Source organism: Rutidosis leptorrhynchoides, chromosome 6, assembly GCF_046630445.1.
Source record: "Rutidosis leptorrhynchoides isolate AG116_Rl617_1_P2 chromosome 6, CSIRO_AGI_Rlap_v1, whole genome shotgun sequence".
NCBI lineage: Eukaryota > Viridiplantae > Streptophyta > Magnoliopsida > Asterales > Asteraceae > Rutidosis > Rutidosis leptorrhynchoides.
Genome location: NC_092338.1, coordinates 48150441 through 48162299, shown reverse-complemented (window position 1 = coordinate 48162299; position 11859 = coordinate 48150441). Strand labels below are relative to the sequence as shown.

At 32.2% G+C, this 11859-nt stretch overlaps 1 protein-coding gene across 1 annotated transcript; it reads right to left on the bottom strand.

Annotated features, from left to right (window-relative positions):
- Positions 1-612: 612 nt before the first annotated feature.
- On the bottom strand, positions 613-11164 carry LOC139851348 (F-box/LRR-repeat protein 15-like). Its single transcript, XM_071840371.1, has 17 exons — positions 10389-11164; positions 10022-10229; positions 9793-9925; positions 7277-7376; positions 6989-7186; positions 6638-6908; positions 6146-6244; positions 5974-6062; positions 5718-5817; positions 5458-5628; positions 4537-4689; positions 3641-3801; positions 3351-3549; positions 2820-3253; positions 2048-2111; positions 1681-1767; positions 613-962 (listed from the first exon to the last, which is right to left on the bottom strand). The coding sequence occupies exons 1-17, from the start codon at positions 10706-10708 to the stop codon at positions 882-884; spliced, it is 2868 nt and encodes a 955-aa protein (XP_071696472.1). The 5' UTR covers positions 10709-11164; the 3' UTR covers positions 613-881.
- Between the last annotated feature and the right edge of the window lie 695 nt (positions 11165-11859).

Here is an 11859-nt window from a genome sequence, read left to right as displayed (position 1 = left end):
CCTTCATCTCTATGATGTTCCGTCAATCCACTTACATGTAAGACTTGCTAATAATTTAAGGGTCTAGTTAAAGAATAAAACTACAACGATGTTAAAAAAGTAATTAAACTATCAAGATCATGATTACGAATTTACATAAAAGCTATCACTAGCTAAGTGTAGTGTGAGTAATGGTATTTTTTGTGTGGCGTGATCGTTTTATATGAACAAATTGAAGGGTATGTGAAAAAAGTTAGGAGTCAAATATGACAGTAACTTTATATTTTGTGCAGTTGGCTCAGACAAAAGAGTAATTGTATGTTTAAGTTGTTATAATTGTGATTTCTACTAGAAAATGCATAGCAAGTTTTGCGTAAGATTGTTACGCAATTCAGTTTTCAGTCCTATGACTATTTTGTATATGATTCAAGTTATAAATTATATTATAAATTATAAATATAATATAATAAAAACACGCGACTGTTTTGTATATGATTCACCCCCCCGTGTCTTTGTCACAACAAGTAGCTGACTGCTAAATAAGGCATGTGACACGTATCAACTATCTTGCATCTACGTATGTTGATGTTTGATATAAAAAAATAAAAAGTAAAAAACTAAATAATTGTCGTTATGCCAAGTCAAACTATGAGATTTCGAGTACATAGGATTCATCTAATACTTCATAGCAAGTTTCGCTTTATCACTACTCAAAATGATAAGCCACAAAGACCATTTATTATTAGTTATTACAACACTCAAGGTATGTATGCATCACATGAAAGCATTTATACACCCTAAAAAAGAAGAGCAGAGTTGAAACAAACAAAACCACAAGAGTTGGTAAATCAACAACATTTAAAACACTTGAAATAAGTTATGATAAACACCAATGTATCGGATCAAACTGGCACAATGCTGCTGAATATGCGTTTCAAGCTAGGGCAGGCGGTCCGTAATTTCCCCATGCTCGCTGAGCTTATCTGTTTCAGTTACCAAAATAATAATAATAATAATAATAATAATAATAATAATAATAATAATAATAATAATAATAATAATAATAATAATAATAATAATAATAATAATAATAATAATAATAATAATAATAATAATAATAATAATAATAATAATAATAATAATAATAATAATAATAATAATAATAATAATAATAATAATAATAATAATAATAATAATAATAATAATAATAATAATAATAATAATAATAATAATAATAATAATAATAATAATAATAATAATAATAATAATAATAATAATAATAATAATAATAATAATAATAATAATAATAATAATAATAATAATAATAATAATAATAATAATAATAATAATAATAATAATAATAATAATAATAATAATAATAATAATAATAATAATAATAATAATAATAATAATAATAATAATAATAATAATAATAATAATAATAATAATAATAATAATAATAATAATAATAATAATAATAATAATAATAATAATAATAATAATAATAATAATAATAATAATAATAATAATAATAATAATAATAATAATAATAATAATAATAATAATAATAATAATAATAATAATAATAATAATAATAATAATAATAATAATAATAATAATAATAATAATAATAATAAGTACTTAGTGAAGATGGAACTACTGCTTTAAAACAACTCTATCAAAGCATTTTAACCCTCTTACTTTTTGACAAAAGCGGACATCTAGAGTTTCCAGCATGTTACACTGTGATATGGCGGATTCAACTTCTTCTTCACTAATATTGCAAGACTGGTTAAAGAAATAATTGAAGGTTAGAAATGCATATAGTCAAATTTCAATATCGACACTGCTAAAGGAATGCGACAGTTTCTACTTGAAGTTGTCCGTGAAAATAAACATATAATAACAAAATATTAGTAAGACTGATTGTGATGCATAAGTTTTCTTAACTTTCTTATATCATAAGATTTGTTAGGTATTTGACGAATAGCCTAAATAGTACTGTATATAGTTTGTACATAGATAAATAGATATATGCAAGAAAAGGGTAACTAATGTGGATGAATACCTGCAGAAAGAGGCTAGTTAATCTTGGACAGTCGAGCTTTAACATTTCCAATGAGCTGCAATTGCTGAGATGAAAACACAAAAATTGAAACACGAGTTTACATTACATCTAGATGTGACAAAATAGCGAGTTGGATAATTGTTTCTAAACATGTGTATCGGCAGGGACATGTTAGCCCTGTGTTGACTTTGTCAACCCATCCAGCGGTCCCCGGTAGCCCACTGGAGCCTGGCGAAACACCATCACCCATTTCCCCACAGCATGCCAGGCCCGATAAACGAACCTGCATTGTCATTGTTTCAATCTTCGCATGCGTGGGACCAAGGGATCATTTGGGCCCGGTAAGAATGGTTTTTGTCCCAATTATTTGAAAAATCCTCACCTAGTGGGAATCGAACCCTCACCTCCCCCAAGGGAGAGTGAGTCATTCGCCACTAGGCTATTGGCCCATTCTTAGCGAGTTGGATAATGGGTCAACACAGAAACCACCATTTTATATAACTTCCTAGGAGACTATTGTGTTAGTTGCGTTACAGAACCAATATATACAACTGTGGTCTAAATCTCTGAATAATACAATTTAAAGGTTGTATGCATTAAAAATAGACATTGGGCAATGTCATCGACCTTTTTTGATTTTTAGCGAAATTAAAATTCAATTGACACGTTTAAGATAAAATTAAACCAAACTATACATGAGTAAATGGATCAAGATTGCTACCTGATTACAGTAACTGAAATAATACCACAAATACAAGGGAAGAAGTCACACCTTAAGTTGAGAAAGCACAGATTAAAGCAGGCCACATCCACTTCTTTCAAGTTTGCAGAAAGCGAAATATTTAATGAAGAAAGGTGAGAAAAATGAGCGACTGAAGGGATGAGCACTTTCTTGATATTTGGACAGCCGACACAGTTAAGAATTTGTAGAAAACGTTGAGGCTGCTCAGCACGTAATGACGCATCATCTTCTGAGAGATACAGACGATTAATGCTAAAACTCCAATTCAGGTCATGCATATTCACACACCCATTCAAACTGACATGAGTTAAGTGAGTACAACATGCAAGAAGCTCCTCTATGGAGGCCTGGCACAAGGTTCCGTATGATAAATCAAGTTCACGAAGAGTAGATAGAGCACCGTCTTTGTATAAAGGTTCAAGTGATGAGTCGGTGAGATATTTACATGCTTGCAACTTCAAAACCTTCAATAAAATCAGAAAGCAAGTAAGCCAAAAACAAGAGGACAAAAAAGAGAATGTAATAACTTGATGTAATTAAGATAAAAGAGTGTATATTCACCTTTAACTGCAAACAAGACTCGAAAACAGGCTGCAAGTTGGTTAAAAAGGTGTAGGAAAGATCAAGTGATGTCAAATTTGGAAGGCGACGCAGAGACAAGAGCCCATCAGAACCAACTGATGGGCATGACATCAAGATCAGTGTTTCAATGAGGGGACATGATGCAGTAGTTGCAGATAAGCACGCATCCTTCAATTGGCTGCATACAAGAACATTAAACTTTAGCACACTTTATTATATATAAAAAAAAACACAAAATAAACAAATGCACACAAGTGAATTGACATGACCTGCAAAATGATGCATCTAGAGATGTTAACAATGGGCAATTTATTGAAGCTTCTGATAAGACACCACACCCCTTCAGTTCAAGCAACACCATAGCAGGTGCTTCAATCTTGAGCTCGTTTAGTTTTGGACATATTCCCAGGTTAAGAGATTGAAGGCCGACCTAGTAATAGAACAAAAAGAACCACGTCAGAAATAGACGGTTTAGATTAAGACAAGTCTGGCAGGTATTTGAACTTAACTAATTACTAAACAAGATTAAAACGCAAAATATGCACTGCCTATCCATGTTCTAAATTGGGAACAGATAGTTTAGAATCATCAAGAAAAGGCTTAAATACTCAAGATGGTAACATCTGTGGTAAAGTAACCCAAGCTGATCGCCTTTCTTTGCATTTAATTAGACCTAACTATTTCAATGGATGGCAAACAACTTTAGACACATACCCTAGACAGAAACTATTGCAGGTAAAAGCTTTTTGTAGGTAACTTTTAAACATAGGTGCCAAAAGTTTGAAGTTAGACAGAGTTGGTGGCCTATTTGAGCAATAACACACCATACAAACATGGTTTCAGCAACCACGGTAGCCCTTCTCGTGACTAGTTAATAATGACATAGATATAAATAATACCATTGAGATGATGAATGCCGCCTAAATTCAATTTATATACACATAATATTAAACACTAGACACAGGAGGAGCTATTGTACAGGAAAGTTGGTCCGTTGCTTGACAAAGTCCTATACGTTATTTGGTATATGTAGTGGTTGTCAATTGTGTAAAGATCATAAGTGCATAGTTCGATAAGTCATATACTTTGAGAAATATGAAAGAGATCAAGATTGATTCGGCACTGAATAAAACATCCAAGAAATTTTAGTAATCAATTAACTTACTTTACTAAAAGTAGCTCGTTCAAGATGATCACATCCATCTAGAGACACTTGCTCGAGATAAGGGCAAGTTAGTTCAAGAGAAGTAATAGCGCGACAACCAGCAAGGGAAAGACTAGTTATAGAATTGCTCGAGAATTCAACTGCTGTCAAGCTCTGAACATATAAACGTAACCAAAGTCAGAGAATCTAAACCAATTAAAAACAAATAATACAAAATCATAATTGCAATGACCGCCGAACTGAATTAGACAAAGAAAAAGCAACAACATTGCGGTAAATTTAAAAGGAAAAAAAAAAGTATATTGCACGCATTAATAATGTGTAAACACTTGGGGTATCAATAAACAAACGCTAAAGCAGCACTTTTTAGAAGGGGGCCAAGAAAATCCCAACATCAACAGAATATACATTGCAGAATTACTAATCTACAATTTCACTAATACCATTAACATCAACTAGCCGCGAACGTAAGTTAACCACTGATACACAATCCAATTGACAAAAAAAAACATAAAATGTTAACACCCAACTACAAAATTTTAGCATACTCAGCTAAACATCAATTACAATGATTCAGCAAGCTGATAAACACACACATACGAAGGAACAAAACCAAGACTGTCGAGCAGTCGAGGTGACCAGCCAACAGTTTAAAAATATGAAAGTACGGAATAATAAACCTTCGAGCAGTCGAGGTGACCAGCCAACGGTTTAAAAATATGAAAGTACGGAATAATAAACCTACTTCGAATGGATAATAAATTAAAACATTTAAGCTAAAACTTCATATTCAATTCTCGTTATATGAAAGCAGGGCCCATAATCACAAATTCAACTGCAAGTTATATAAACAGTATTTACAGAATAAAAATGTCAAATGGAACTAACAGAAATAATGTTCTTAGAAAGTGAGATCCAAACCTCGCAGTTATCAAGAATCAACGATTTGAGCATGGGGCATCCACTGCCATCACTAAATACTTCACAGATCGAATTTGTCAACGATTCACAGTCAGTGAGATCAACTTCTAGTAGAGATTGACATTGCAGCTCTAAGGAAGTTAAGCTTTCCTGTTTTTGCAAAACTAATTTCTGTACAAAAATAATGAGAATTCGAGCATTCAATACGCCATCGCATAAAGAACTGGGAATCCAAAAAAAAATATACAAATAAACCATACTTGCAGCGAGTTTGATACGATATTGATTCGCTGGAGTGAAGGGCAATTAGAAACTTTTAAAGATGATAATCCCATGCTTCTTAAACTCAAGTCCACAAACCTGAAACCATATTAGTGAAAAAAATTAAAGACGCTAAAGGATGCCAATATAAATTAGGTCGTCGAACATGCAACCGTGTAGCAATGCAAACTAATGATGTTAACAGAATATTGTCTATCCTAGGAATTGTAGTTTGTTTGGTATAAAGTATTATACTTGCGACAATGTACAAGTCTGATATTCTGCAAACGAGGAAGATCCAAGAAGACTGATGTCAATAAACTGCAATTATCAAGCTCCAAGACCTGTGTTTGAGAAAAGTTACAAAAACTGGGAAAGTTGCAGATACTAGTTTTCAGTATTGAAACACAGAGAAATAAGTTTTCACCTCCAACATATAGCTATGAGATATGGCAGCCATAGAAGCAGAAGTTATGCCTTCACAGCTATGAAGTTTAAGAACCGTCAGCATTGGCAACCTCACAGACTTCAAAAAAAAAAAAAAAAAAAAAAAAACTCATATCATCAACATATCAATTGAAAGTATACACGATTCAGTTTGGTTGATAAAAATTAACACAATACTAATCATTATCACGTATATCAGGATAATTTCTGTATTTTAGTAACGATATTATTAGAGTACCTGCTTTGGTTATATAGTGAATTTATTTAAAATTTCCCATCCATTAACTGGTATGATTCATGTACACTTAGCATTATATTTTATAAAAGTAACATAAAGCTTTCCCATCCATTAAACTGGTATGATTCATGTACATTTAGCATTATATTTTATAAAAGTAACATAAAGCTTGTTACTTGCTTTATAATTGACAATTAGAATCATTACAATACCAGCATAAACCACGGAAATTACCTCAAGAGATATGTTTGGGCAGTATGAAGCATTTAAGAAATGGAGATTGGCACAAGTTAGAGAAATTTCACGTAGCGTTTCATCACTGACACACGAACAGTTCGACATGTCCAAGGACTCCAGGAGAGGACATGATGTCACTGCTGACCGAACTGCAGCATCTAGAAGCTTATGACAAGATGCTATGTCAAGATCCCACAGAAGAGGGCAGTTCAGTACCGCATGTGCCATGCTGCTTCGTTTCAATGACAAAGTCTGAAGTTGGGGACACCTGTCAAGATAACAGTAACTCAAAAAAACTTAATCGTGCACCCACATACGACACTTGTAGTTACATGAGTAAACTATCACCTGACAGATATACGGACTACACGACATTTCACAATCTGAATGTGCCGTAAACTATCATGATGTATGGGTATCTCCTGAATGCCATTGCCAAGAATGGCATCAGTTACAATCAAACTCCGTAACATAGTGCAATCAGTTAAAGCTTGGAAAAATGTCTCCCCTAATTGTCCTTTGCCCAAAGTTAAAAACTCTAAGTTCCTAAAAATAGCCAAAAGAATATCCAGTGAACAACAACGTTAGATGAAGAGACTATTTGAGAAATGAACAAGGAAAATGAACAGTGATCACCTCAAAGAAGAAATTGCTTGCATCACAAGTGAGTGAATTGCCGGAGCCCCGTTAATGTTTAATTGAGTGGCATTCGGATACCGCTGACACATATCTTCAACTGAAAAAACAAACACTCGTAAGGATTACATAATCCAGTAGGATCAAAAACAGGACAATTACCAGATATTTGACATCATAACTTGGATCCGGGTTGTCAAATTCATAAACAATCGCGCTTAAAGTATAAACGGAAGGAGTGAAACGAAGTCTGTAGACTCTGTAATTTGTCCGTGGATTTGTAACTTCAAAAGTATTTAATGGAAACTCTGATCACAATTCATGATTTACCACAATGAGATTATGATACACGATATGAATCAAAGATTGAGACATAATTTCAAGTTACCTTATAAATGAAATTAGTTAACCAATTGGCAATATTGCACCATTAGAATTTTAGTATGCAGATCATATATGAATTTATTAACTACAAAGAAAAACATAACAGCATTCAAAAGATAAGCAAATTGTGAAATCAAATGCCTTGTAACACGAATGACCAAACATCACTTCAAAAAGACCTAATATCAGTTCCAATCGACCAATATGCGTAGGGATGGCAATGGACATCCATCCATGGATATCCATCCGATCCGATCCATTTATAATGGATATGGATGATCTAAATGGACGAATAATGGATATGGATATGGATGATCTAAATATTTTGTGGATCGGATATGAATGACAATTTATCATACATGGATACATCCATAACGACCCGAAATACTTCTATACATACATATATATGTACTAATATATATGCATATACATCTACATACATATCGATATACATATACATATACATATAACCTATAAATTTTAAAGTTAATTACAAAAATAAGGGTTATATATTTATATTTGTTACACCCGACAACAAATTACAATCAAAATATGTGTAATAAAGGAAAAACATAGATTATACATTTACATTTCTTATAATCTATATTTAATTTCCAAAATTGTCGTTAGATTGATATCCAATGAATATCCAATGAATATCCATTAACCCGCTTAATCCATTGGATATGGATATGTATAGATGAAATAAAACTAAAAGGATATTGATACGGATATGGATAAACAAAAATTAAATGGATAAGGATGTGGATATGTCATCACCCGATCCACATTCGACCCATCCCTAAACACATTATACTCTCTACCTACAATCTGCCTAAGCATTATCTGAACAAATCCTCTAGATACAAATAAAGTACATAGTCCAGAACCTTCATTAACTTAACTCAGGAAGATAACATCAAATATTATCTGAAAGCAAAAAACAATAGATCCACCAGCTGACTCTTTTAACCAAATTTAGTTTTCAGATCCTCCTCCATCCTACTAAGTTTACATATGGGTCTCAAAAATGGAATCATTCGTTTGGGTTTAAATTAGAACAGATTAATCAATGACAATACAAAAACAGAAAATTCTTACTCCGAAGTTCAAGCTAAGCAAAGAACTCGCTAATGCCTAACTTCCCAAAGAAAATCATAATAGTCTTCACAAAAAAGGTAAAGTCTGACCGTGAATTCTTAGTGGGTGGAGAAAATGCAACTATATAAAGTGCCATTTGTCAATGCTGTTCCCGATAAATATGATTAAGCTCCAGACTTCCAATTTTCACAAATTACCTCTTGTACTTGGGACCAAATCTTGGATAACATATGTTATGTGCTGTCCCATGTGACTTTGAACACTTGATCAATAACGTAATGGTTTTCCCAGTGCTTATGACAAGACCAATATACATATATCATCAATATCCATATTACTACAAAGTAGACAAGTTCCTGGCTTCTCGCATCGTTATAATTTTCGGAAAGAAATTCCTTTTTCAATGATTATTCACCATTAGATAATCATTCATAAATGTGATTGTTAATTTCTTCTGATTTTCATCCGTATAATTATAATAACATAATAATAGATCCCCTTATAAAGATGATAGTACTAGGAATGTCAAACACAAGCACAAATTCTGTTGCAGCAGAGGTCTCTAAGCTAAAGAATTGTTAAATGTAATAGCAAAAACAAAAGCACACCGAAGCACTACAACATAATAACTTAAATTATAATACATCCTTTGGCAATTTAAATATGTATATATATTTAATTTTATATAAAAATGATAACTCAGCCGTAAAGGCATAAGAAACTGCAAGACAGTCTACATTCTACAAAATCAACAGCTACTACTGAGTTGTAAAGTGAAAAAAAATCTATTTTTGGCGTCCCAAATAAGGCAATCTATATGCCCCTTAACTTGATCAAGCAGATATTTTATCAAGACATATATTTTATCAAGACATATACCTAATCAAATAAAGCATGTGTGCTGCAAATAACAGGTTTTTCATGCTGCAAATAAAGCATGATTTTGGGTTTTATGCTGGTTCTAGCTTATACAAAACCTCAAATTGTACTACAGACATAAAAAAAATTGAAATATAATGAAGTCATCTTACATTGTAGTAGAGATATGTTCCGATTCTCGAAATTTAAAAACCTCCAGAAATCTTCATGTGCGCTAGCAGTTCGCCACTGCCTGCAAACCTTGCCCGCTCTGCAAAGATTAATGTGATCCAGAAAAGAAAAAACCTACAAACCAGTGCAATAATCGTTAGCTCATAGTACCAAGAACAAGTGAACAACAGAACAAAAGATCAAGAGAAGGTAAAAAGAACAAATCAGTACCATATGCAACAAGTCATCGGTAAGATCCATTCGAATTACTTGATCATCCATTTCTGCCAACACATCTTCATTTTCTTCCATTCTACAATTGTCAGATACGAAAGGACTCTCCTCCTCATCATCATCGGATACCGAACAGCCGTAGTGTCCTGAGCTATTATCTGTTCTCCTATACTCTCTATGAGACCGAGCAACGTCTTCGTAATGCCTGATTAAAAAAAACATAACACACATTTCTTACATACAACCAAAAGAACACAATTAACCACTTCAATCACAAGACGACCAAGGTGTCCAATTCCTATTAACACATACTATCATTAAGTACCTAAAGATTACATTTTTCTGTAAGATGAAGAAAACTCACATCAAATGAGACTGAACTTTTGGACGTTTGCTGTAATTATGGCGATCCAAATCGTCTCTTACCAGTACAGGCACAGCTGATGAAGATGAAGACTCACCTCCAAAAATCAAATTACCATTTTCAGTACTACCTTTAGATGTGCCCTCACCTCCAGGCAATGGAAACCCTAATTCTTCAAAGTTTTCAATTTCTTCTAATTGAAATTGATCAGAATCAACTAAATCCCGGAAAACGTCCTCTCTATCTCTCATTGTTTCTCTCTTCTTATATTCTTCTTCTTCTTTATCTTCGTCAAAACATAAACAACACCAAATCTTCATGCACAGACAAAAAACCCTAAATTTTATGGCTTTTATTGAACTTATTTTTTATTGATTTTATTATTTATAAAAACCCTAGGTTAAGATCTCACAAGCGAAATATTACAAATTAATTGTACAATTAAACAAACCTAAACCCTAGGAAAACGATTGAATTCGCATTGTAACAATTAAACAAACTTATTTGACAAAATTGAAACGAATTTGAAATTTGTAACGGAAATCAATGAAATGCGTTCGGACATAAACATGATACTGTGAAAAGGAGGAAACTTTGAGGTGGGATCGGGGCGGATCCGATCGGATCTTGCTCCGGTAGGTGATCGCCGTCGATCGGCGGCACAAAAGAGTTGAAGAATCCTTGATTTGGTCTCTGGGAATTCAAGAAAGTGAGAGCTTATTATTAGGTTAGTTTTGTATACGGGGATTTGGGGTGTATGTGTGTTGATGAGATGACTGATGGAATCCAAAAAGGAATACTTATAGAATATATATTGATTTAATAAGTAATAAGTAATAAGTAAACATGTTTGTCTTGATGAATCTTTATCAGTGAAATGCCGAAAATGCCATGCAACTTAACTAGTGTTTGTAGTACTTTAGTGTTATCATTCATTGGTCAATGTTGAGCGTTTACTATTTGCCATTTACCATATTTATATTTATTTAAATTATTTTAAGACTTTTAATTGAATAATTGATTGATTGATAAATTACACAAACCACAATAAAAAGTGTAATGAATTGTTGAGAGTTGAAGAATTCTATTAATAATTCAGCTTTTTTATTTGCTTGAAAAATTTTTATAATGTATTTTGAAAATACGAATAAAGCAACTACTATATATTATATTATGAAATTATGAAATTTTTAAAAAAATAGCTCTAAAAGTTATTTTTAAAATTTTTAGACATCTTTATTCGCTTATGCATTGATATTAATCAACTCATTCGCTTCTTCTTAACTACCACAATAACTTTAATGTTCTTTTTTTTTTCCATTAATGTTCTATTTTGTGCATTAACTTTCTGTTAAAGCTGACCTTTAGAGATATGATTAGAAATTTCTTAATATATTTATTAATTTGAAAAATACAAATCTATACCTATGAAATAGTTTTATGTATATTTGATGGCACATAAAAGGTGGAA

Bases quoted from the DNA above. Each gene is read 5' to 3' on its own strand.
- LOC139851348 (XM_071840371.1), bottom strand. From the start codon at position 10,708: ATGAAGATTTGGTGTTGTTTATGTTTTGACGAAGATAAAGAAGAAGAA. The intron at 7,377-9,792 runs GTAAGATGACTT...TTGTTTTTTCAG, and splicing joins GAACATATCTCTACTACAAT to TTGAAGATATGTGTCAGCGG. The intron at 6,245-6,637 runs GTAATTTCCGTG...TTTTTTTTGAAG, and splicing joins GCCCAAACATATCTCTTGAG to TCTGTGAGGTTGCCAATGCT.